The 27,847-nt window shown below is 44.2% G+C and overlaps 1 protein-coding gene across 1 annotated transcript; it reads left to right on the forward strand.

Annotated features, from left to right (window-relative positions):
- Window positions 1-1,123: 1,123 nt before the first annotated feature.
- On the forward strand, window positions 1,124-23,243 carry LIX1L (limb and CNS expressed 1 like; the record flags this gene model as incomplete). Its single annotated transcript, XM_080692367.1, has 6 exons — window positions 1,124-1,406; window positions 12,480-12,643; window positions 18,776-18,916; window positions 21,290-21,385; window positions 22,173-22,250; window positions 23,001-23,243. 6 exons carry the CDS (start codon window positions 1,124-1,126, stop codon window positions 23,241-23,243), a joined length of 1,005 nt encoding a protein of 334 aa, XP_080548493.1.
- Window positions 23,244-27,847: the final 4,604 nt, after the last annotated feature.

Below are 27,847 nucleotides of genomic sequence, written 5' to 3' on the forward strand. Positions count from 1 at the left end.
AATAAGAGGAACCCAGCCTGACCTGTTCTGTGAACAAGGATAATTAATCTTCTCCTTGGATTTCTCAGTCTGATTGATGGGTTGCTGCATATATTCTAGCTTCTCCTCCTCCTCCTCCTCCTCCTCCTCCTCCTCCTCCTCCTCCTCCTCCTCCTCCTCCTCCTCCTCTTTGTCTTCGTCTTCTTGTACCGGAGACTGAGCCTAGGGGCCTTATACCTCTGAGCTGCACCCCCAGCTCTATTTTATTTTGAAACAGGGTCTCACTAGGTTGATGAGGCTGTCCTTGAACCTGTTATTCTCCTGTCTTAACCTCCCAAGTCCTGGGATTACAGGCCTGCAACAGCACTCTCCTACTCCCTTTCTAACTTGAAATGAGTGAAATCAGAATATTACCCAACAATGTAACATGGTGAAAAGATGGAAATACTGGGAATTAGAATACCTGTGTCCTACTGCCCCACCCCAGCTATTTAATTTTGGACGGTTTGTATAGCCTTTCTGAGTGTCAATTTCCGTCTTCCTAAAATAATAAAGTCTGGTTCGTGATTGCGATAATTAAATAAGACAACATACTAACGTATATCACAGGGTATGTGCTCACTAAATACCAAATTCTTTTCTTGCTGTAGCTCCACCACCAATTGCCACGAGCTCTTAAAAAAGTCACATCACCCGTCCCAGCCACAGGATCCTCATCTGCGTCTATAAAATAAAGTGGTGAGACAAACGATCTCTAAGAAACCTCTTGCTCCGTCTACAATCCTCCCCAGCTTTCCTGAACGTCGGCCTTTTTCCCCTCAAGCCCCGCCCCAGGAGTCTGGCCGGCGTTTTCGTGTTTGCTGCAGGACTCCCCACCCGGCGCCGGAGCTGGGCTTCTCTGTAGTAGAAGAGATGCCTTTTCTCTTTGCCATTGGTTCTAAGCACCTCCGTCGGGCCTCCGGCGGCGCTCCGCCCCTTCCCGCCCTCTCGCCGGCGATTGGCCCGGGCCCGCTCGTCCCCGCCCCCTCCGGCTTGACTGACGGCCGCGCCCGGCGCCGCCCTCAGTCCGGGGCGCTCGCCGACGCGGGTGGCGGGGACCGTTAGCTGGCCAGGCTGGCAGGCTCGGCGCCCTGCTGCGGCCGCGATGGAGACCCTGCGAGCACAACGGCTGCAGCCCGGCGTGGGCGCGAGCGGAAGGGGCACCCTGCGGGCGCTGCGGCCCGGGGTGACGGGGGCCGCCGCCGCCACACCCCCCGCGGGCCCCCCGCCGGCCCCGCCGCCGCCCGCGCCGCCGCCGCCGCTGCTGCCGCCGGGGGCCGCGGGGCTGGCGCTGCCGCCCGGGGCGGCGGGGAGCCCGGCCGTGCTGCGGGAGGCCGTGGAGGCCGTGGTGCGCAGCTTCGCCAAGCACACGCAGGGCTACGGCCGAGGTGAGTCTGGGGCGCGCTGCACCGCCCCGACGCGCACGCTCACACTTCAGTGAGTTGATGATGTTCTCCGGCCCCCTCCCCGTCCAGCCTCCTTTCTTCCCAGCCTTTTCTCAGTCAGAAATGAAATTCTTCCTTGTATTCTTAAATGTCTTAACGTCTCTCCCCCTTGGAGAACCCGTCCCCCATTGTGTGAGATCCTGCCCTTTATCTCAGATCCACGATGAGAGTTCTCATCTCTCACCCTTTTCCTCTCGATACCAGCAATTCCCGGTTTAGTGACTCCGTCTCCTTAACGCTGACTTTTTAATTCCTTCCTTATCTCCGCTCTAAAAATCTCCAGTGCAACTTCAGATTGCACTCCTGAAGTTGCATTGTGTCTTCACAAACCCCAATAATTGTGCCTTTAAATCTGGACCCAGACCACTGAGCCCTCGCCAGCTCCTGTGACTTAGTACCTCACTTTGGTACTTTTTTAGTATGGAGCCTCACAACTCCGGCCTCTGTCTGTCTGGCTCTGTTTTCCTGGCCCTTGCCCAGGAACCGAGGATAAATCCCAGGCCTTGGCTTTCTCAATGTTAAATTCTGTGGAAACGAGCCAGGTAGAAACCCTATTTCAGTTAGAAGTCTTCAGCATAAAGATGCCTAATTTCTGGGAAAGGGGATGTGAGGATTTTCTTTGTTTTTGTTTAACTAGTGTAGAATTTCCTGTCTGAGTCCGAGTTCCAAATTTATAGTTTAAGTAACAAGGAATATACAGTGAAGGGTGTGGGATTCGGAATTTCAGTTTGAAATTTCCAAGACATCATTTCTGTCTGCTTACCCAAGTCTTGATTGATTCAAAAGTAACTATATAACTTTCTATTTAATTCAGGAAAAAGCTGCAGAGCTTTCTCTATAGACAATAATGCTTTCTTTTTTTGACCCCCTTAGGAAGTGTAGTAAAAAGAGTACATACAGCCTTTCTTCCTTTCTTTCTTCAGCCAGTCTTTCTTTCTCCCCCTCCCCCTCTCTTTCTTTCTCTTGTACTGGGAATTGAACCCAGAGGCATTCTACCTCTGAACCTCCCCCCAGTTCTATTTTATTTTATTTGTATTTACTTATTTATTTTGGCACTGGGGATTGAATCCGGGGCATTCTAACTTGAGCTATACCCCCAACCCTATTTTTTATTCTTTATTTTGAAACAGGGTCTCAATAAGTTGCAGAAGGCCTCACTAAGTAACTGAGGCTGGCCATAAATCTGCAATCCTCCTGTTTTAGCCTCCCAAATACTGGGATTACATAATCCCTGGCTTCTATTGAATTTTTTATATTTGTATTTATTTATTTGGGTGTGTATGTGTGTGGTACTGGGGATTGAACCCAGGGGCATTATACCTCTGTGCTACACCCCTAGCCCTATTTTATTTTTATTTTGAAACAGGGTCTAGCCGGGTGTGGTGGTGCAAGCTTGTCATCCCAGCATTTGGAAGGCTGAGACAGGAGGATCACAGTTCGCAGACAGCCTCAGCTACTTAGTGAGGCCCTCTGCAACTCAGTGAGAGCTTGTTTCAAAATAAAGCATAAAAGCTGGGCGTGGTGGCGCACACTTGTAATCCCAGCGTTCGGGAGGCTGAAACCTGGAGGATCAGGGTTTGCAGACAACCTCAGCTACTTAGTGAGGCCCTCTGCAACTCAGTGAGACCCAGTTTCAAAATAAAGAATAAAAAATAGGGCAGGGGGGTGTAGCTCGGAGGTCAAATGCCCCTGGGTTCCATCCCCAGACCTGAAAAAAATAAAAATAAAAAAGAATAAAAAATAAGCCTGGTGGTGTAACTTGGAGGAATTCTCCCCTGGGTTCCATCCCCATTACCAAAGGTGGGGAGGAGAAAGAAAGAAAGAAGAAAGAAATGAAACAGGGTCTCTCTGAGTTGCAGAGGGACCTTGCTAAATTGCTGACGCTGGTCTTGAACCCGTAAGTAGTCCTCTGTCACAGTGATTCCAAGGCATGTGCCACCACGGCTGGTTTACATTCAGGCTTTAACGCTCTCTGTTCCTCGCCAGCTCTGCTTTTGGAAAAGGGATTTAATCTCACTGAGCTTTAGCTTCCCCATGAATTTTAATTTGAATGGAGATAGTGCAACTGGCACATAATGAGTACTTTTTTTTGATTTTTTGATGGTACTGGGGTTCCTGGAAGCCCTTCTACCTCCGGGCTACACTCCCAGACCTACTCTCTCTCTCTCTCTCTCTATATATATATATATATATGTGTGTGTGTGTGTGTGTGTGTGTATATATATATATATGTATATATATATATATGTGTGTGTGTGTGTATGTATATATGTGTGTGTGTATATATACACACACACACACACACACACACACACACACACACACACATATTTGAAACAGGGTCTCTCGTAAGCCAGCGAGGCTGACTACGAACCTGTATGATCCTCCTGTCTCCGCCTCCCAAGGGTGGGGATTACAAGCATGCGCCACCACACCTGGCGCACATGAGTACTTAAAGACAATTATTAATATTTTTTCTCGTGGCCTGCCTTAGCAATCTTGTGAGGCCCTCTGAAACTTAGACCCTATTTCAAAATAAAACATAAAAATAGGGCTGGAGGTATAGCTCAGAGGTAGAATGCCTGAGTTCAATCCTCAGTACCACATACACACACACACAAAAATAACCCCCAAAATCTCAAATATAAGCGAGGCATAATGTAGCATGCTCGTCATTTCAGTACTTGGGAGGCTGAAACAGGAGATTCATAGGTTCCCAGCTAGCTTCAGCAATTTAGTGAGGACCTTTGTAACTCAGACTATTTCAAACTAAAAAATAAAATAGGGCTAGGGGTATAACTCAGAGTTCTACTTTCTTAAGAACATGTTTCATTTTTCCCCTCTCCTAAATATTGATGATATAAATGCAAAGATTTCAATAAAAACAAAATTTTAGAGCCGGCTGTGGTGGCACACCTTGTAATCCCAGTACTTGGAAGCTGAGACAGGAGGACCACAGATTCGTGGCCAGCCTCAGCTACTTAGTGAGGACACTCCATAACTTAGTGAAACCCTACTTCAAAATAAAGAATAAAGCCAGGGGTGGTGGTGCACACTTGTTATCCCAGCATTTGGGAGGCTGAGAAAGAAGAATTGCAGTTTGCTAACAGCCTCAGCTACTTAGTGAGGCCATTTGCAACTCAGTGAAATCCTGTTTCAAAATAAGAATAAAAAAGAGGGCTGGGAGTGTAGCTCAGAGGTAGAGGAATAGCCAGGCACTGTGGTAGAGGCCTCTGATCCCAGTACTTGGGAGGTTGAGACAGGAGTATCATAGGTCCAAGGCCAGTCTCAGCAACTTAGTAAGACCTTGTTTCAAAATAAAAATAAAAATCCAGGTATGGTGGCGCACCCCTGTAATCCCAGTACTTGGGAGGCTGAGACAAGGAAGATCATAGGATCGAAGCCAGCCTCAGCAACTTAGTGAGGATCTCAGTAACTTAGTGATATCCTGTTTCCAAATTAAAAATTAAAAAAAAATAGGGCTGGGGGTGGAGCTCAGAGGTAGAATGCCCTGGGTTCAATGCCCAGAACCATAAAAAATAAAATAAATAGGGCTTGGGATATATATAACTCAGAGGTAGAATACCCCTGGATTCAATCCCCTGTGCCAAAAAATATCTAGAGGAATATACCCTTTTTCTTGTCTTTGCTACCTGGAGAGCCTCTGGTTTGGCTTCTAAATGGGTGACTTGCTAAGACTTTTAAATTTCCTCAGAAAGGATGAGGGAACAAAGGGATTGTGCTGACAAAGAGCAATCTGCCTGGCTTCAGACAGCCTCTCCACGCCCAGCACATCCTACATTATTCTTGAGTTTCTCATTTCCAGTCTGCGTGTCCAGCCAGGACTTTATAAAAGCTTGGCAGATAGTTCAGCTTTAGGCAAGCAGAATCTCTGCTGATTTGGCTCAGAAGCCCTTCAGCACATGGAACCACTTATTCTGCTTCGATTAATAGGCAAAGCTGCCATTGGCATGAGCCCATATACCCTTGTGACTGATGGCATGGTATTTGGGGGATGGCTCTATTCCCCTGAAAACAATTTACTTTGGTCTCTGTCCAGATCATCCTGCGATCCAGCAGTGCCTTACACATCATCTTCAGTCCACACCCTTCATCTTCTTCCTCACTACTCCACATTCACCTTTCCTACTTCAGTCTAGATTTATTGTCACTCATGGTGGAGACCAGGATTTATAACAAAACAAAACAAAAAGCTCTTCTGTTATTTCACTTGTCTTTCATCCCCCGCCATGCCCACCTGCCCAAGCGCACTCAGTAGCTCAGTATACTGTTAGATCTTAATCAGTTTACAGTGTGTAGGATTTGGAATCAGAGGAACTGGCCCTGTCAAACAGTGACTCTGATTTTAGAGAAATGGCTTAAATTCTCTATGCCTCATCTGTCCCATTTATTCATTTAGCAAATATTTATTGATCAGCAGATGAAGTGGTAAACAAGGCTTTTTTTGTGTGTGTGGTACTAGGAATGGAACTCGGGCATTCTACCTCCAAGCTACACCCCCAGTCCTATTTTTTATTCTTTTATTTTGAAACAGAGTCTCACTGAGTTGCAAACGGGCTCACTAAGTAGCTGAGTCTGTCTTGGAACCATGATTCTTCTGTCTCAGCCTCCCAAATGCTGGGATTAATTTCAAGTGTGCACTACTACCAGCTCAAGGCAAATATTTAATCCTTTTTTTTTTTTTTTTTTTTGCCGGTCTGTGGATGTAACCCAGGAACATTTGACCTCTGAGCTACACCCCCAGCCCTACTTTTTATTCTTTTTTTCTTTTCTTGGTGGTACTGTGGTTCCTAGAAACCCTTCTACCTCTGGGCTACACTCCCAGACCTATTTTTATACTTTTTAAATTTGGAAACAGAGTCTCTTAAGCCAGCGCGGCTGGCTTCGAACCTGCAGGATCCTCCTGTCTCCGCCTCCCAAGCACAGGGATTATAAGCTTTTGCCACCATGCCCGACTTTTATTCTTTATTTCTGAAACAGGGTCTCACTAAGTTATGGAGGGCCTCACTAAGTAGCTGAGGCTGTATGTGAACCACGATCCTCTGGTATCAGCCTCCCAAATGCTGGGATTACAAGCGTGCGCCACCATGCCCAGCTGTTTTGTGTTTTTTTTTTTTTACAGAACTGAAAGTGGAACCCAGAGGCATTCTACCTCCGAGCTATACCCCCAGTCCTATTTTTTATTTTATTTATTTATTTATTTATTTATTTATTTTTGTGGTACTAGGGATGGAAGCCAGGGGCATTCTACATCCAAGCTACATCCCCAGCCCTATTTTTCTTTTTATTCTTTATTTTGAAACAGGGTTTCACTGAGTTGCAAAGGGCCTCACTAAATATTAACTGAGGCTGTCCTCAAACTGCGATCCTCCCATCTCAGCCTCCCAAATGCTGGGATTACAAGCATGTGCCACCACACCCAGTTTATTCTTTATTTTGAAACAGGGTTTCACTGAGTTGCAAAGGGCCTCACTAAGTAGTTGAGGCTATCTGAGAACCGCAATCCTACTGTCTCAGTCTTCCAAATGCTGGAATTACAAGTGTGTGCCACCATGCCTGGCTTGCCTAGAAGTCTTTTTTTTTTTTTTTTTTTTTTTGTGGTACTGAGGATGGAACCCAGGGTATTCTACCTCTGAGCTACACAAGTGTGCACTCCCATGCCTGGCCTAAATTTCCTATTTACTATAATAACTTTAATAACTTGCGCTTTTTTTGTGTGGTACTGGGTGTGGAACCCAGGGGCTTTTCTACTTCCCAGCTATACTCCCAGACCTATTTTATATTTTATTTGGAGACAGGGTCTTGCTAAGTTGCTGAAAGCCTCACTAAGTAGCTGAGGCTGGCTTTGAACCTGTGTGATCCTCCTGTCTCAGCCTCCCATGTGTTGGTATTACAAGCGTGAGCCACCATGCCCGGCTAATAACTTGAATCAAGCTAGGCCAGCCTCTTCTCACAAACCTGTAGGATCAAGGAAACGTTTTTACTCACTTCTCAATTTCATTGTCTATCATCCCTTTATTCCTTCTCCTTTTGTGTGTGTGTGGTATTAGGGGTGAAACCCAGGGGCTTTTCTACTTCCCGGCTATACTCCCAGACCTATTTTATACTTTATTTGGAAACAGGGTCTCACTAAGTTGCTGAGAACCTCACTAAGTAGCTGAGGCTGGCTTCCAACCTGTGTGATCCTCTTGTCTCAGCCTCCCAAGTGCGGGGATTACAAGTGTGCGCCACCATACCCAGCTCTGCTCCCTTATATTTAAGGGAGTGATTTTGTTTGGTTTGTGGTACTGCATACTGAACCCAGGGGCACTCTACCTCCAACCTACACCCCCAGCTAGCTAGCTAGCTAGCTTGCTTGCTTTATTTATTTATTTAGGTATTGGGGGTGGAACCCAGGGGCTTTTCTACCTCTGGGCTATTCTCCCAGACCTATTTTATACTTTATTTGGAAACAGGGTCTCACTAAGTTGCTGAGAGCCTCACTAAGTAGGTGAGGCTGGCTTTGAACCAGTGTGATCCTCCTGTCTCAGCCTCCCAAGCACTGGGATTACAAGCGTGTGCCACCACACCTGGGGTTTTAATTTTATTTTTGAAACAGTTTCACTAGGTTGATGAAAGTCTCACTACTTGCTGAGGCTGTCCTGGAACCTACAATCTTTCTATTTCAGCCTCCCAAGTACTGGGATTACAGGTGTGTGTGCCACTATGCCCAGTTCATATTTAATCTTATGATATAATTTCTTCTGTAGTTTCATGTGTTAGGTTTTGGTGCTAAGAACTGAACCAGGGCTTCAGTCACACTGAGCATGCGCTCTATCACTAGATACACCCCCAGACCCCATGTGTTGTTTTATTTTATTTTTTATTTTTGGGTGGTATTGGGGGTGGAACCCAGAGGCTTTCTACCTCCGGGCTATACTCCCAGACTTTTATATATATTTTTTGGAAACAGGGTGTCACTAAGTTGCTGAAAGCCTAAGTAGCTGAGGCTGGCTTCAAACCTGTGCAATCCTCCTGTCTCAGCCTCCCAAGCGCGGGGATTACAAGTGTGCGCCACCACGCCCGGCCCATGTGTTGTTTTAATATTTTTATTCTGGTGGATAAATGATCCATACCTCTCATAACTTAGACATTCATCTAATATTTTATCTTTTTTTCTTTTTTTTTTTGCAGTACTGGGGATTGAACCCAGGGGCATTCTACCTCTGAGCTATACTCCAAACCTATTTTTTAGTCTTTATTTTGAAACAATGTCTCACTAAGTTACAGAGGGTCTCACTAAGTAGCTGAGGCTGGCCAGGAACCTGTGATCCTCCTGTCTCAGCCTCCCAAGTATTGGGATTATAAGTGTGTACTACCACATCTGGCTTTAATATTTTATCTTTTAATGGCAAAAACCAAAATTGTTTTCTTTTGTGTTGTTATTCAACATCATGGTATAAGCACATAAACAATTTTATCTACGTCCTTTTTTCCTTTTTAGACCAACATCTGTCAGTGACCTCCAGAAAGTAATTTCATCTGTCAAATGTGTGTATTTTCCACATCACTGTACTTTAACTATACTGAAAATCTAATAAAAACTATGGGCACACCCCTGACACATGTACAAACACTCATGGGCAAGCACATGTGTGCACGGGTGCATACACACACATATACACACACACACACATACACACACACACACACACACACACATACAATTTTACTTAACAGTTTTATTTATTTATTTTTCTTTTTGATGGTCCTGGGGGTGGAACCGAGGGATACACTCCCAGACCTATTTTATAGTTTATTTGGAAACAGGGTCTCACTCAGTTGCTGAGAGCCTCACTAAGTAGCTGAGGCTGGCTTCGAACCTGTGCGATACTCCTGTCTCAGCCTCTCAAGCATAGGGATTACAAACATGCGCCTCCATGCCCAGTTTACTTAACAATTTTAGTTTTAGGGTGAACTCCCATGAAGCTCAACCATGGATTGGACTTTAAACTCTGGATTAAGACTCCCAAACTAGAAAGAATATTGATGTCAGGATTTTCAGATTCATACCCCAGCTCCATAACAGCTGTGTGACCTCAGGCCGCTGGATGACCTCTAAAGTTCTCGCCAGCTTCAAAAATCACTCTGTGAACATTTCCAAATGCAGATCACAATTACTTGCTTTTTCTGACCATTTTTCAGTTTCTCGTTTAATACTCAGTATTTTTGAAATCAGACTCCTCATTTCCTTTAGTTTTAAGGAGCCATTTAAAAACAGTCCGATACTCCATGCCAAGAGGGATTTCACTTGCTATGGAATGGACAGCATGCTTTCTACTAGGACCTTCCCAGTTCTGGTGTCTCCTCCCCTTCTCTTTTATTCCACGATTCTCCCTGTTGTTTGCATGTCAGGAAAGCTGTCACCCAGTGCATGAAAAGATCTCAATGGAAAGGACAAAGATGGCCACGCTTTCTGGGTAGTGGTGACCTTTGAAGAGCCCTTTTCAAAACCAAGGCTGGGAAAGAGAGTGCCTCCTTTCCATGCTGCCTTTTAACAGAAGCAGGAACATTCTGAAAAGTCAGTTAAATTCAGGGTATTCAAAAGGCTTATTCTGCTTTCTAAACACTGGCCAGTATATGGGACCCTGTTTCAGTTGCAGAGAAGATAAGCTAACTTATTATTGGCAGTTAGATTTTTATCTTTATTTTTGGATACTGGGGATGTAACTTAGGAGCATTCTGCCTCTGAGCACACCCCCAGGCCTCTTTTTTTGTGGGGGAGGATGCTAGGAATTGAACCCTGGTACATTCTACCTCTGGGCTACACCTCCAGCCATATAGATATTTATTTTTATTTTTTTGTGGTTCTGGGGGTGGAGCCCAGAGGCTTTCTACCTCTGGGCTATACTCCCAGACCTATTTTTATATTTTATTTGGAAACAAGGTCTCACTAAGTTGCTAAGAGCCTAAGTAGCTGAGGCTGGCTTCGAACTTGTGTGATCCTCTTGTCTCAGCCTCCCAAGTGCAGGGATTATAAGCATGCGCCACCACGCCTGGCTTATTTATTTATTTATTTATTTATTTATTTATTTACTATGCGGTACTGGGGATAGAACCCAAGGGCATTCTACCTCTGAGCTATACCTCCAGACCTATTTTTTATTCTTTATTTGGAAACAGGGTCTCACTGAGTTGTAAAGGGCCTCAGTAAGTAGCTGAGGCTGTCCATAAACCACAATCCTCCTGTCTCAGCCTCCCAAGTACTGGGATTACAAGTCTATACCACCATGTCTGCCCCCCCCCATCTTTTTTATTTTTTGTTCAAAACAGGGTCTTGCTAGGTTGCTGAAAATCTCACTATGATTCTGAGGCTGGTCTTGAATTTGCAATCCTTTTTTCAGCCTCCCAAGTACTGAGATTATAGGCATACACCACTAAGCCCAGCTTGGCAGCTAGATTTTGAACACCTTGATGATAGATATGGTGTTCTTCATATCTCCTAATAGCGAGAATAGAGCCTCACACCTATTAAATGCTCCAGTTTTTTTGCTTGATGAAAATGTGCTGAGGTAGACGTGGAAGTCTATGTCTATAATCCTGGTACTGGGAGGCTGAGACAAGGAGATCACAGGTTTGAGGATAGCCTCAGGAAGTAGTGAGACTTATCAACCTAGCAAGACAATGTTTCAAAATAAAAATGAAATAGGACTGGGAATGTAGCTCAGAGGTAGAATGCCCCTGGGTTCAATTCCCAGTATTATACACATAAAGAAAGAAAGAAAGAAAGAAAGAAAGAAAGAAAGAAAGAAAGAAAGAAAGAAAGAAAGAAAGAAAGAAATAATAAAGAAAATGTGCTCTCAGATCTCCTGCTGCAGACAGCATAAGTGAATTGACAGCCTCAGCTTCTGCCTTCAAAGTCTATCACCATATCTGCACTGAGGCCACGATTCCATTCCCCGAAGACTCAAGGTTTCTTGCTGTAAACACTGTCCTGATAAATGGTCCAAGGAAGAGCAGTGGGGCTTTGCAATCTTGGCTTCTCAGTGTGTGAAGGAGCAGGAGAAGCCCGTGGAGTAGTGCTTCCTGACATACAGTTCTTCAATAGCCGTGCATGGTGGCATGCCTATAATCCAGAGGTAGAATGCCCTTGGGTTCAATCCCGTCACACACACACACACACGGCCAGTTACTTAACTCCTTTCTATCTATCTCATTCCCCTCATTTGTAAAATAGGGATAACAAAAGTACCTGCCACTCAGATGTGGTGGTACACACCTATAATCCTAGTATTTGGGACATTGAGACAGGAGGATCCTGGGTTTAAGGCCAGCCTCAGCAATGTAGAGAGACGCTCAGCAACATAGTGAGAAACTGTTTCAAAACAAAATAAAACAAAAATTAAATAAAGCTGGGTGTATGTCTTGGAGGTAGAATGCCTCTGGGTTCAATCCCTGAACACACACACACACATACTTCCCTCATAAGCTTATTCTGATTAAATAGGTAAAGAAAGCACTTAGGGAAAGGCCTTATACAATAAATATTCCATAAGTGCTTGCACTTAACTACTGTGATGGCTTCTCTTGCCCTAGGCTAGCTGGCCACTTGTAGAACAATCTTCTTGTACTTCATGAGGCAGTGGTAATGGTCTGATATTTAAGTTAGTCCTTTGGTGTCTAGGACTAATTAAAGTATGAGCTAAAGTTGGGGGGAGGGCAGATGTACTCTTGTCTTCTATGCAATTTAATTTGATCACAGACAGTTTGGGTTTACTAATTTAAATGCCTTTTTTTGGTTGTTGTTGCTGTTGGTTTTGCTTTTGCTGTGCTGGGGATTGGACCAGGGCTTCGTGCATGCCAGGGAAGTGCTCTACCACGGAGCTACAGCCAAACCTCAGTTTAAACGGTGTTAGGGAGCTAAGGGACGCTTAACGTAGGTAGGCACCTTACTGAAGTCCAGCACCACTCAGAGGTGTTGTCATGGCTGACCTTCAGCTACTTCTTCTTTTGTAGTGAATGTGGTGGAGGCACTTCAGGAATTCTGGCAGATGAAGCAGTCTCGCGGGGCTGACTTGAAGAATGGGGCTCTGGTGGTTTACGAGATGGTTCCCTCTAGCAGCCCTCCCTACGTCTGCTACGTCACCCTGCCTGGGGGAAGTTGCTTTGGGAGTTTCCAGGTAAGAGTCATGGGGCAGCAGTGGCAAAGATAAATGCTTGGTTCTAAGGGCGTTCTCTATCACTTTGGCCATTAAATCTCTGCCTGAAATCATGCAGTAGGGGACCTAAACCAAGTCTGGGCAAACCATTCTGGCAAGCATGTAAGGCTCATTAGGTCATGAAAGCACATCAGTAGCAGGCTTCTCCTTCAGCCTGCAAAAACTGGAAGCCATTTTGCTTCTGAGCAGTGATGAACACATCTTTATTCACTGTATAAGACTGTGAGCACCCAGCCTTGTTCTGAACGCTCTTCCATTATTGCATCCCAATGTCCTGCTGTGTCTTCTGGAGGATCTAGAGCAAGCTTTCTTTGCCCCAGAATTTTTTCATCGGCAATTACCAAAGAAAGCAATGTTTAAGTTCTCTAAAAGATCAAAAGGAAGGGACTGTGTATGATAGGGACATCTAAGAGGTGATTCAAATGCTCATTCCCTAAAAGCCAAAGCTGAGATAAGAGGATCTGGGTTCGTGGCCAACCTCAGCTACTTAGTGAGACCCTGTTTCAAAGTAAAGAATGAAAAATAGGGCCGGGCGTAGTGGCGCACGCTTGTAATCCCCATGCTTGGGAGGCGGAGACAGGAGGATCACTCAGGTTCGAAGCCAGCCTCTCTGGCTTAAGAGACCAAATAAAAATATAAAGTAGGTCTGAGAGTGCAGTCCAGAGTTAGAAGGGTTTCCAGAAACCCCAGTACCACCATAAATAAATAAATAAATAAATAAGTGAAAAATAGGGCTGGGTTGTAGCTTGGAGGTAGAATCCTAGGTTCAATCCCCAGCACTCCCCCAACACAAAAATTTCATTCCCTAATTGCCCATAAGGTAAGTCAGGCAACTTCTCTGGGCTTCTTTTTCCCCATCTATAACATTAAGTAGAATATATTGCTGGGCATGGTGGCACACACTTGTAATCCCAGCACTTGGGAGGCTGAGACTAGAGGATCGCACATGTTCGAAGCCAGCCTGTGCTATTTAATGAGGCTCTCAGCAAATTAGTGAGACCCTGTTTCCAAATAAAGTATAAAAAATAGGTCTGGGAGTATGGCTCAGAGATAGAAAATCTCCTGGGTTCCACCCTCAGTACCAAAAAAATAAAAAAAGAATATAATCTTTTGAACCTAGAGCCTTGCCAATGCTAAGTCTTTCTTCTCCCTCTCTCCCTCCCTCCTTCCTTTCTTTCTCCCCTCCAGTCTCCTCTTCTACCTCTTTCTTCTCCTCCTCCATCTCCTCTATATTCTACTTTGTACTGGAGATTAAATTTAAGGGCATTCTACCTCTGAGCTATACTCTTAGCTCCCCCTTTTTTGTGGAACTGGGGATGGAACCCCAGGGGCATTCTATTTCCAAGCTATACCCCAGCCCTATTTCTAATTCTTTATTTTGGAACAGGGTCTCCCTAAATTTCAGAATACCTCACTAAGTAGCTGAGGCTGAACACAAAACTGTAATTCTCTTGTATCAGCCTCCCAAGTCCTAGGATTACAAATGTGCACCACCACACCTGACTATCCCTAGTCCTTTTTATTTTACTTATTTATTTTGGTGGTACTGGGGTTCCTGGAAACCCTTCTACCTCTGGGCTACACTCCCAGACCTATTTTATATATTTTTCTATATTTGGAAACGGTCTCTTAAGTCAGCGAGGCTGGCTTCGAACCTGCGCAATCCTCCTGTCTCTGCCTCCCAAGTGCGGGATTACAAGCGTGCGCCACCATGCCCGGCTCCCTAGTCCTTTTTAAATTTTGTTTTGTTTTGAAGAATAGCTAGGTTGCTAAGAGTCGTGCTAGGTTGCTGAGGTCTGAGCAACAATTCTCCTATTTTAGCATCCTCAGTACTAGGACTAAAGGTATATGCCACCATGCCTGGTGAAGTCTACTTTCTTGTTTAGTACTTAGTCCCTACCACCCAATTCAAAGCCCAGCACGTGCTAAACAAATCTGCTGTGTGAATGACAGCCATGTCAGCTTAGTCTCCGCCTCATATAGAAACAGTCCTAAAGAAGCCTTGTTTCAAATCAGGTGACCAGAAGCCGGGTTTGCTGCCACATGCTTGTAATCGCAGTACTTGGGAGGTTGAGACAGGAGGATCACAGGTTCATGTGATCAGTAATGTTTCAAAATAAAGAATAAAAAATAGGGCTAGAGATGTAGCTTGGAAGTAGAATGCCCGAGTCTGAGCCTCAGTACCACACCACATAAAATAAATAAATAAATAAATAAATAAATAAATAAATAAATAAATAAATAAATCAGGAGACTAAATGTTTTGCCTCAGAATCTCAGCCATTTCAGGGAAATAAACATACACCCTGATGACTAATGTTTATGCTCTCGCTCTCTCTCTCTCTTTTTTTTTTTTGTGGGTCTAGGGATGGAACATTCTACCTCAGCATTTGGGAGGTCAGAGGCATTTGACCTCCAAGCTATACCCCCCGCCCAATTTTTTATTCTTAATTTTGAAACAGGGTCTCACGGAGTTGCAGAAGGCCTAAGTAGGCTGTCCACGAACCATGATCCTCCAGTCTCAGCCTCCCAAATGCTGGGATTACAAGCGTGCGCCACCACACCCGGCTTATGCTCTCTTTTTTGTGAGGTACTGGAGATGGAACTCAGAGGCAATCTACCTCTGAGCTACACCCCCAGCTCTATTTATTCTTTGTTTGGAAACAGGGTCTCAATAAGTTGTGGAGGGCCTCACTAAGTAGTTGAGGCTATCTGTGAACCTCGATCCTCCTGTCTCAGCCTCTCAAATACTGGGATTACAAGATGCTTTCTCTTATTAAAAAATAAAATTTTTCTTTCTTCCTTCTGCATCACAAGGTTGCATGATGATTTCATAATTTTATGATGATACCCATAACTGAACCATTATAAGTAATTTCTGTCATTTCTTCTTTTTTTGTGTGTGTGTCACTGGGGGTGGAACCCAGGGGCTTTTCTACCTCTGGGCTATACTCCCAGACCTAGTTTTATACTTTATTTGGAAACAGGGTCTCACTAAGTTGCTGAGAGCCTCACTAAGTAGCTGAGGCTGGCTTCGAACCAGTGCAGTCCTCCTGTCTCAGACTTCCAAGAGCTGGGATTACAAGTGTGTGCCACCGTGCCAGGCTTCTGTTATTTTCTAAAAGAGTAGGATTATACTTATTGGTCTCTTTTAGCTTATACATTTTATATCTGGTTTGAAAAAATTTTATATCCACAGGCTAATTTTTTCCTTGTGGTTTTCTTCCCTGATAACTTTTTCAAAAACTCTAGAGTAGGGAGTAGGTTAGTAATAGAGAAACAGAAGCAGAGAAACTGAAGAAGCAGAAAGACTGTGGGTAGCCAGGCATGGTAATCCCAGTATTTGGGAGGCTGAGACAGGAGGATCACAGGTTCACCATCAGCTTCAACTACTTAGTGAGGTGCTCAGCAACTTAGTGAGACCTTGTTAAAAAAAATAATAAAAATAGGGCTGGGGGTATAGTTCAGAGGTAGAATGCCCCTGGGTTCAACCCCCCTCCACACATAAAAATAAATTGTGACTTATTTTGTGCATGTTACTGGGCATAGAACTCAGGGACATTTTACCTTTTAGCTATACTCCTAGTCCTATTTCATTTTTCATTTTGAAATAAGATCTTGCTAATTTGCTGGGCTCCTCCTCCTATCTTGGCCTCCTAAATGATGGGATTACAAGCATGTGCCATCACACCTGGCTCTTAATTTTCTCTTTTCTTTTCTTTGTTTTTTATTCCCTTCCCCTAGTCACTCCTTCTCTTTTCCTTTCTTCCCATTGAGGATTTTTGTTGTTGTTGTTGCTAGGGTTTGAACTTGTTGCCGACTAATCTCAGTTGGGTCGTTATTGTCAGCTCCCGGTCAAATCCTCAGAAAGATGGGGCAAAAGGCAGGTGATGTCCTGCAGAAACTTATCTGCAGCGATTCCTTCCCCTCTATGAATTCCCTAAGTTTTTTAGGTACGACGCTTGGGAAAGAATCTGAGGTGGACAAAGGCTTCTTGAGCCAATGACACTTTATTACAAAAACTCCAAGAAATTTATACCCCTCACCAGTAAAGTTAATAATAAGAGAAAAGGGAGGTGGGTGTAATCATTGTGAAATAATAATGAATGACATGTAAACAAAGGTAATAAAACTAGTCCTTCAGCTGGCTGTTGGCCTTCGAGAGATTGACTCCTGACTCCTGATTCTTTTCCAAGGTCTTTGCAGATAAGCAGTCCCAGGGGGCCACTTCCCAAAATAAACAAGCATGGCCAAGGCTTGGGGGTTTCTCGGGGAATCTTCTTTGGCTTTCTTGGAACTTTCCATCTTTTGGGCTCAGTTCATATAGCAAGTGTGGGGAGATGTGGTGATTCAGGTGGATGTGATAGAGTTTCTCCAGGTGTTGGCGTTTTACCTTCTAAATCTGAAAGCTTAAGCAAACTCACAACACAGTTTTGCAGACAAAATACCACAAACAACACCACAAAGTTCTTGGTTTTAATTGTCAGATGTATTTCCTTAACTGCTGAGCACTCTTCTTTAGACAATAAGCCTATTAAAAGTCTAACCATCTTTAATAACCCATTTCTCTGTCACAAACCCTCTGCAACCTGCTTCTAACTTTCTAATTCCTTTCTTTCCCAGTTGGGACTTTCTTATGATAAGCTCTTCTTCATGCAAAAATGCTTTCTTACTCTTACACGGTATTTCCTTTCCTTCATACATATATATTTAGAACGTCTGTCCTTTATTTTGTCATATTCATTAACCATGCGGTCAGCCTCTCTGTCTTCAGGAATATTTACACTGGGCGTAAAAGTCACCAATCTTTTTCCTTGAGTCTATTGTATTTGGGCAACTAAGTTGTTTATCAACTAAATTGCTTTAAGGTCACACACAAGGTTTTTATCTTCTCTGTCTCTAGGCAGGATCTCAAGGGTAAACAGAGTTACCTTAAACTGAACTACCTTACCGGAGTTAATAGCTTAACCTAAGTTAGTGATAGTGAGGGTCAGAGACCCTTTGTAATTGCTGCAGCTGGAATGCTTATCACAGCATCTGAATTCTGGCCAGTTTTTATTGTTATTGAGCAGAGCCAAGGACGTTTAGGCAAATTATTAGAGAGTTTATTTCCACGGACTCAGTTTCTATTTATAGTCTTAATTTCACATCACTGGAGCAATTCGTGTAGAAAGTTAAAAGGAATAATAGTGAAGGGTATCTAAAAGTGGGGGGTACTTTGGCCAGAGACGACACCTCTTTCTCGGGGCTTTCTGCCGAATTTAACTATGTGGAGTGGGGGTCTCAACACATAGATGCCGAGGCAGCAGGATGTCTTGGCATGAACTCAGGAGCATTCTAATTCCAAGCTACATCCCTGGCCCTATTTTATTTTGAAACAGGATTTCACTGAATTAGAGGGTCTCACTAGGTTGCTGGGGCTTGCCCTCGAACCCATGTTCCTCCTGTCTCAGCCTCCCAAGTACTGGTATTACAAGCATGTGCCACTATGCCTGGCAGAAAAAATTTTATGAAGACTCAATTTCTTCAGACCTAGACCCTCTTTGGGGACGGCTGCTTTGGCTCACTGCATTGATGGGGAAAATGCCTCTGCATAGCTAAACATGATGTCCAAGACTCCCATCTGATCAAGACGGGGCTTCCTCTTCAGAAGCAGGATCAACACAGCTCTGTTCTCAGGTTCCTTCGAAGAATCCAAAAAACCTTGCCTGTTCACTGAGCATGAGAACAAGATACAGGCTTCTAACAGGCTAGCCAGAATCTGGCTTTTGAGTAGTTAATTCTGTTGACAGTGTAAGCAGAGGTATTTTTCCTGTCCGGTGCTTAGATGCTGGCTTCAGCAGCCTTCTTCAGTGTGCATTCATTTGGTGTGAGCTCCAGCCGTCTCCAGCTCCTTAATGACTTCAGGATGTTGAATCAAAATGTTTCCAAACATCTCAACCATTTTAAAAGAAAACCTTTGGAAAGTGTTGAACACAGCCGATTTACCCAAAGCACATCCAGGCGTCTTCTCTCTTAGGTATTTCCTCCCACTGTTCCTTTCTCTCTCTCAGACGCACAAGTACACACATTCTCTCTCTCTCTCCTGCCTAGTTTTGTCCCACAAAAGCTGAGGCCCGGAGGAGCGCGGCAAAGATCGCACTAATGAACTCCGTGTTTAATGAACACCCTTCCCGAAGAATCACGGATGAGTTCATTGAGAAGAGTGTCTCTGAGGCCCTGGCATCTTTCAATGTGAGTAACTTGGAGTTGGAAGGAAGGAGAGAAAGGGAGGCCAGCCAGAAACTTGTGAGATGTGTTAAAAAAAAAAAAAAAGTGAGGGGCTAGGGGTGGTGCTCAGTGATAGAGCCACACTGGGCTCGGAATCTTTTTGAGATGCTCAGGATCAAACCCAGATATCCTATGTACTAGTAAGTGCTCTACCACTGAGCTACATCCCCAGGCCGATTGTTTTTACGTTATAAAGAAAAGAAGTTTGTTATGAATCATGGTCAGGTCCCGGGTCAAGGGACCTCATCTGCTGACAGCCCTCTTGCTGGTAAGGTGACTCAGGCTGTCACATGGCAAGGAGTGGGCAAGAGCTGTTCCCTTGTACACAGATGTTTCTATAGTCATGTCTCCTGCCTCTATTACTTCATCTTATTAGTAAATAAGATGAATGCCATTAAATACCATAAACAAATAGTGTAAATATTATAGAAATACTATAAAGTGTTTTGTCTTTTTTCTCTTTTAGGTTATTTATTTATTTATTTATTTTGCGGGTCTGGGGATGGAACCCAGGGGCATTCGACCTCCAAGCTACACCCCCTGCCCTATTTTTTATTCTTCATTTTGAAAGAGGGTCTCACTGAGTTGCAGAGGCCTCACTAAGTAGCTGAGGCTGTCCGCGAACCGCGATCCTCCGGTCTCAGCCTCCCGAACGCTGGGATTACAAGCGTGAGCCACCACGCCTGGCTTCTCTTTTAGGTTTTAGAAAAACAGGGTCTTGCTAAATTGCTGAGGCCAGCCTTGAACCTGCACTCCTCCTGTCTCAGCCTCCCAAATACTGGAATTACAGTCATGTGCCACCACACCCAACTAAAATATACTTTTTTTTTAATGTGTGTATGATACTGGGTATTGAACTCAGGGCATTTTACCTCCAAGCTACTCCTCCAGCCCCTTGTGTGTGTGTGTGTGTGTGTGTGTGTGTGTGTGTGTGTGTGTGTAGGGGGAGGGTACTGGAGATTTAACCCAGTGGCATTCTACTTACGAGCTACACCCTTAACCCTATTTTTATTTTTTACTTTGAAAGAGGATCTCACTAGGTTGATGAGAATTTCACCACTTGCTAAGGCTGTCCTCCAGCCTGTTACTCTCCTGTCTCAGCATCCTAAGTACTGGGATTGCAGGCATATGCCGGGGTCACTGGCCCTTTTTATGGTTTTTTTTTTTTTTTTTTTTTTGGTGGTACTGGAGGTGGAACTCAGGATCTTTTCTACCTCTGGGCTATACTCCCAGACTTATTTTATATTTATTTGGAAATAGGGTCTCACTAAATTGCTGAGAGCCTAAGTAGCTGAGGCTGGCTTCGAACCTATGCAATCCTGCTGTTTCAGCCTCCCAAGCACTGGGATTACAAGCATGTGCCACCACGCCCAGCTTCTATTTTTTATTTTGAAATGGAGTCTAAGTTGCAAAGGGCCTCATGCAAACCACAATCCTCCTGTGTCAGTCTCCCAAATGCTGGGATTAAAAGCATACCTCACCACACCTGACTGATGTTTTATTTTGAAACAGGGTCTCATTAGGTTGCTGAGAGTTTCGCTAAATCAATGAGGCTGGCCTGAAACCTGTGATTCTCCTGCTCCAGCTTCCCAAGTACTGGAATGACTGGCATGTGCCACCATACCTGGCTAAATTATACTCTTTATTTTTTGTAGGACTGGGGATTGAACCCAGGGGCATTCTACCTCTGAGCTAAATCCCCAGTCCTATTTTTTCTTCTTTATTTGGAACAGGGTCTCACTAAGTTGCAGAAGGCCTCACTAAGCAGCTGAGGCTGGCCTCAAACCTGTGAGCCTCCTGACACAGCCTCCCAACTACTGTGATTACAAGTGTGCGTCACCACGCCTGGCTTAAAATACACTCTTAAAATTAATTCTACTGGCCAGGCATGGTGGCGCACGCTTGTAATCCCTGCGCTTGGGAGGCAGAGACAGGAGGATCGCGCAGGTTTGAAGCCAGCCACGCTGGCTTAAGAGACCCTGTTTCCACATAAAAAACGTATAAAAATAGGTCTGGGAGTGTAGCCCGTGGGAGTGTAGCCGGAGGTAGAAGGCTTCCAGGAACCCCAGTACCACCAAAAAAAAAAAAAAAAAAATATATATATATATATATATATATATATATATATATATATATACACACACAGACACACACACACATATATACATATATATATAAAATAATAATTCTACTGGTTTACTTTCATTTTAATATGGCAATGGCAACTGGAAATTTTAAAATTAAATATGTGGCTCGTGTTGTATTTCTTTTGGGTAGGGCTACATGAGATGATAATTCTGACTGAAAGTCTGTTGTCTTTTCCTTTCATTTTATTAGGGTAACAGGGAGGAAGCTGACAACCCAAATACAGGGATTGGTGCCTTCCGATTCATGTTGGAATCCAACAAGGGCAAGTCAATGTTGGAGTTCCAGGTACTATTCTACCTACTTCCCTGGCACTGATATAACAGGTCAGCCTGCTTACACACACACACACACACACACACACACACACACACACACACACACACTTTCTCTCTCTCTCTCTCTAATCAATCTCTCACTGAGACTAAAAGAAAGGAAAAGAAAGTTGATAAAAAATATATTTTTGTGGTACTGGGGGTGGAACTCAGAGGCTTTCTACCTCTGGGCTATACTCCCAGACCCATTTTATATTTTATTTGGAAACAGGGTCTCACTAAGTAGCTGAGGCTGGCTTTGAACCTGCGTGATCCTCCTGTCTCGGCCTCCCAAGCGCGGGGATTACAAGCCAAGCGTGCGCCACCACGCCCGGCAGAGAAAATATTTTTAAGAATATAAATACCTCAGCCCAGTCGGTGCATGCCTATAATCCCAGTACTTGGGAGGCTAAAAGTGGAAGCGGGTTCAAGGCCAGCCTCAGCTATTTGGCAAGACCCTGTTTGTTTGTTTGTTTATTTATTGGTACTGGGGATGGAACCCAGAGGCTTTCTACCTCCGGGCTATACTCCCAGACCCATTTTCTATTTTATTTGGAAACAGGGTCTCACTAAGTTGCTGAGAGCCTCACTAAGTAGCTGAGGCTGGCTTCGAACCTGCGTGATCATGTCTCAGCCTCCCAAGCGCGGAGATTACAAGCGTGCGCCACCACACCCGGCTTGTAAAAAGTTCTTCATGTAATTCTGATGCAAGCTACCAATATACAGTCACATTCCTGGTACTTCATATCTTCTTCCCCCAGGAGCTAATGACAGTTTTTCAGCTGCTGCACTGGAATGGCAGCCTTAAGGCCATGAGGGAAAGACAGTGCTCTCGGCAGGTAAGAGACCACATAGGTGAGGGGAGCAGGTAGAAGGGGGTAGGGTAGGATGACTTTGAGGTAGCTGCTATGTTAGAAATAAGCAGGCCTGTGGTTACCAGGTTGTAAATATTGAAAGCCTTACTTAAGTGCCTCCTTCACGGCTGTAATTTTATTTAAATCTTCACTGTAATTTCTTTTTTCTTTTTTTGGACTGCCTTGCTTCCCCCACCAGGAAATTTCCCTTAAGAATCTCCTTGGAGTACTTGGGAGGCTGAGAGAGGAGAATCACAGGTTTGAGGACAGCCTCAGCAACACAGTGAGACTTTCAGCAGCTTAGCGAAACCCTCCTTCAAAAACAAAAGAGCCGAGTGTGGTGGCACATGCTTGTAATCCCAGCATTTGGGAGGCTGAGACAGGAGGATTGGGCAGGTTCGAAGCCAGCCTCAGCTACTTATCTTTGCAACTCAGTGAGATCCTGTTAAAAAAAAAAAAATAGGGCTGGGAATGTTGCTCAGAAGTAGCAACTTTGATGGAACCCCTGGGTTTCATCACCAGTACTGAAAAAAAAAAATATATATATATATATGGCCTAGGGGGTGTAGCATCCTTAGTACCCCCCCCCACACACACACACAAGTGCTTGGAGGACTTACTTGGGTGCTGACTTCAGTTAGGAGCAAGGCTAAGCGTGCCTACTTCCATCGGGTCAGTAGGGTATGACGTGAACATCTACCTTCTCAGTGACCTTCACGTTCCCTCCCCAACTAGGAGGTGCTGGCTCATTATTCTCACCGGGCCCTGGATGATGATATTCGCCACCAAATGGCCTTGGACTGGGTGAGCCGGGAGCAGAGTGTGCCAGGGGCATTGTCAAGGGAGCTGGCCTCCACGGAGCGGGAGCTGGACGAAGCCCGGCTGGCCGGCAAGGAGCTGCGCTTCCACAAGGAGAAGAAAGACATTCTCATGCTGGCTGCAGGGCAGTTGGGCAACATGCATTCTTCCAACTGCTAAGCATCGACCCACTTACTGACCATCCTCTCCTGGCCTTTTTTTCTTTTTTGATATGTTTCCTTTCTAAGACTTAGGATGACTTCTGTACATACTTTCTCAGTTTTATACTTTAAAATATAGATTATATATATGTATAAATTCTACACCTGGATTTCTATTTGCTAAGAGATCCCTTTGCTTTTTGTACTGGGGATTTAACCCAAGAACATTCTAATGAGATCTCTTTTCTAACATCTAGTTTTTAGATGTGGTTTCATTTGAAATATCCCCATTCCACTTTACAAGAAAGAGCAGGCTGTCTTTAGGGTTCTGTTCGCTCTTAAATTTCCAGATTAACTCTGTGTATTCATTTGAAAAGCACAATATGATTGAATAAGTGTTCATGTCTTCTTATAAAAGAACAGGTAGGCTAAATAAGGACTGTGTGCTCCACCCTCACCCTTGTGTGTGTATGTATGTGTATGATATTGGGGATTGAACCCAGGGGCATTCTACCTCTAATTACACTTCTTAGCCCTTATGTTTTGAAATAGGGTCTTGCTAGGTTACTGAGAGTCTCACTAAATTGCTGAGGCTATCCTCAAAAGCCTCTGATCCTCCTGCCTCAGCCTCCCAAGTACTCTGATTATAGGCGTGCACCAGTAGGTCCAGCAACTCATCCTCATTCTTGCTTTTTCTGGGACTCAAACAGGATATGAGTAAGAAGCCTTTGGCTTTGGTTTATCAGGAGCTAGGCCTGGGTGGCACACTTCTATTTCTCACGATTACTCCTTTCTTTGACATTTGTTTTGAGGCTTCCCTACCTTTGTATTCAGAAGTGGAGTTCCTTTCTTCCCCTCCCTCCCTCTCCACCCCCCTCTCTTTTTTCACTATGTATAAAACTCAGAGGCGCTCTACCTCTGGGTTACACCCCAGACCTATTTTATTTCTAATTTTGAAACAGGGTCACACTAAGTTGTGGAGGGCCTCACTAAGTAGCTGAGGCTGGCTGAGAACTTGTGATCCTCCTGTCTCAGCCTCGCAAATATAGGGTCAGTGCCGGGTGTGGTGACACACACTTGTAATCCCAGTACTTGAGAGGCTGAGATAGGAGAATGACAGTTCACAGCCAGCCTCAGCTACTTAGCGAGGCCCTCTGCAACTTAGGGAGACCCTGTTTCAAAATAAAGAATAAAAATTAGGGCTAGGGGTGTAGCTTGGAGGTAGATTGCCCCTGAGTTCAATCCCCGGTACCGCGTACAAAAAAAAAAAAGTAGAATGGGCACAATTTGTTCTTCTGGATTAAATAGGAGCAAGATGGAAGGCAGCTAGCTTTCTTGCTTTTGAAATCATCTTGGTGACCAGTACATATGGGATCAGAGGTACCAGTTACAATTATAACAGTGTTTGAAAGAAGCTTTTTTTTTTATTCTCCAAGCCCTATCTTTGTATTCCATGAAACTCATCTAGGGTTGGAGTAGAGGCTTTTACATTAAATAAGTGCATCCATCTGTTTTTAATTGATATTTATAACCCAGAATTCATAAAGCCTCCAGTTTTTCCTATGCTCCTTCCTCTGAGAAGAACTGTTATGGGTATGTGTTGTGGGAAGAATTGTCCTTGCATCTCCTGGATTTATTATTTTTCTCAAATATCCAAGATTCCCAAAGAACTTGAGAATATTTTTCCCTGATCTGTCCACTTTTGGCTTCAAAAATTTTAGTTATCTTCTTGGTACTTTCTATGTATTTTATATGTAAAATTTTATACAATTAAAATAGATTTTTTTTGTCTAGTGAACCAGAATGCCTCTTTCTTCACACACACACACACACACACACACACACACACACACACTAAAGGAGCCCTAAATGGTCCTGTTCATTTGCACATATATTTAAAAAGGATTTTTAAGCTGCGCATGGTGGCACATGCTTTTAATCTCAGCATTTGGGAGGCTGAGACAGGATCCGGGTTCGCAGACAGCCTCAGCTACTTAGTGAGGCCTTCTGCAACTTAGACCTTGTTTCAAAATAAAGAAAAAAAAATAGGAGGGCTGGGGAGGTAGATTGGGGGGAGAGGTAGAATCCCCCTGGGTTCGATCCCCAGTATGCAAAAATAAATAAATAAATAAATAATTTTAAAAGACTAAAAATAATTTTTAGCCGGGCAAAGTGTCACATGCTTGTAATCCCAGTACTTGGGAGGCTGAGACAGGAGGACCACAGGTTTGTGGCCAGCCTCAGCTACTTAGGCCCTCCACAACTTAGTGAGACCCTGTTTCCCAAATAAAGAATAAAAAATAAGGCTGGGGTGTATCTCAGAGGTAGACCCATCCTGGGTTCAATCACCAATACCACACACACACACACACACACACACACACAATTTAGCAGGGATTGGTGGCACATGCCTGTAATTCTAGTACTTGGGAGGTTGGAAGATAACAGGCTTGTTTGTTTTGCAGTACTGGGGATGGAACCCAGGGGCATTGCACCTCTGAGCTACACCTCCCAGTCCTATTTTTTAGTTTGTTTGTTTGTTTGTTTGTTTGTTTGTTTATTTATTTATTTATTTATTTTTGTGGTGCTGGGGATGAAATCCAGGGGCCTTCTACCTCCGGGCTGTACTCCCAGCCCTCTTTTATATTTTATTTAGAAACAGGGTCTCACTAAGTTGCTAAGAGCCTCACTAAGTAGTTGAGGCTGGCTTTGAATCTGCGTGATCCTCCAGTCTCAGCCTCCTGAGTACTGGGATTACAAGCATGTGCCACTAGGCCTGGTTCTAGTATTTTTATTTTTATTTATTTACTTATTTTTAATGGTACTGGGGTTCCTAGAAACCCTTCTACCTCCGGGCTACACTCCCAGACCCATTTTTATATTTTTTATTTGGAAGCAGGGTCTCTTAAACCAGAGAGGCTGGCTTCGAACCTGAACGATCCTCCTGTCTCTGCCCCCCACGCGAGGGGATTATAAGCGTGCGCTACCATGCCCGGCTAGTATTTTTATTTTTTGAAACAGGGTCTCACCGAGTTGCGAAGGGCTGCGGCTGGCTGAGGCTGTCCGTGAACCGCAATCCTCTGGTCTCCTCCCAAAAGCTAGGATTTCAAGCATGTACCACCACGCCCAGATCACAGGTTTGAGGCCAGCCTCAACAACTTAAGTGAAGCTCTCAGCAGTTAAATGAAACCGTTTCAAAATAAAAAAAAAATGTCTAGGGGCTGCGGATGTTGCTCAGCGGTAAAGCACTTACTTAGCATGTGTGAGGCCCTGACTTCATTCCCCCTCCACACAAATAAATAAATAAATAAAAATAGGGCTGGGAATATAGCTCAGAGGTAGAATGCCCCTGAGTTCAATCCTTAGTACTACACACACACACACACACACACACACACACACACACACCCCATTTTGGGGGTAGACATAACTGCTGGGGAAGGCAATCCGCCTTCCTTCCCCAGAAACGTCAGGGCCGGAAGGGATTTTGTCCTGGGTCCTTCTCAGGCCCTACTCTTTCCCACTGGCCATCTCACCCACTATGGGGGCTTAAACTCCTCTATTCACACAGTTCTCAAATCTGTCTCTTCCCGTCACCTTGTTTTCAACCCTTCCACCTGCACCTCCACACACTGGGCATCACTGCCATACGTGGCAGAAGCACCGTGAACTCACATAATCAAAGTAAAGCCCATTTCTCCATATTTGCTCTTCTTTGACTCCTCGATATGTTATTGGGATTATCTACCTCGTTATCTAAGTCAGAACCTTATCCCCATCTCAACTCTTCCCTGCGACCATCTTCTCACATCTGACCATACTGTTGAGTCTGCCTTCTAAGAAAACTGTTCTGTGTACATTTACTGCTGTACCTCAGCTCTTTCTCATATCTGATGGTGCTACTGCAATACCTTCCTAACTGGTCTTTGTATTCATTCTTAAAATTCTCCACTCGCATATTTCTTCCTAAAAACTTGACTGTTCCACTCCCTTAGCTATCTTTTTTTTTTTTTTTTTTGGTAGGTTTGGGGATGGAACCCAGGGACATTTGACCTCCGAGCTACACCCCCTGCCCTATTTTTTATTCTTTATTTTGAAACAGGGTCTCACTGAGTTACAAAGGGCTTCACTAAGTAGCTGAGGCTGTCCTTGAACCACAATCCTCCTGTCTCAGTCTCCCAAATGCTGACTTTTTATTTTGAAACAGGGTCTTGTAAAGTTACTGTGCACTGTCCGGGTGAGGTGGTACAAGCTTGTAATCCCAGTATTTGGGAGTTTGAGACAGGAAGATCCAGGTTCGCGGACAGCCTCAGCTACTTGAGTGACGCCCTTTGCAACTCAATGAGATGCTATTTCAAAATAAAGAATAAAAAATAGGGCTGGGGGTGTAGCTTGGAGGTAGAATACCCCTGTGTTCCACCCCCCCACCCCCCAGATATTGTGCACTGGCCTAAAACCTACCATCCTCCTGTTCTCAGCCTCCCAAGTTCTATGATTATAGGTGTATGCCACCAGTCAGCTTCCACAGGTTTTATATGTTACATTACTATATGCGTTATCTTAAAATATATGGTAACAGTGGTGTTACCTGAAATGATTTTAGGTGGTATATGAACTCTTTAT

This window comes from Muscardinus avellanarius, assembly GCF_963383645.1.
Source record: "Muscardinus avellanarius genome assembly, chromosome: 3".
Taxonomy (NCBI): Eukaryota; Metazoa; Chordata; class Mammalia; order Rodentia; family Gliridae; genus Muscardinus; species Muscardinus avellanarius.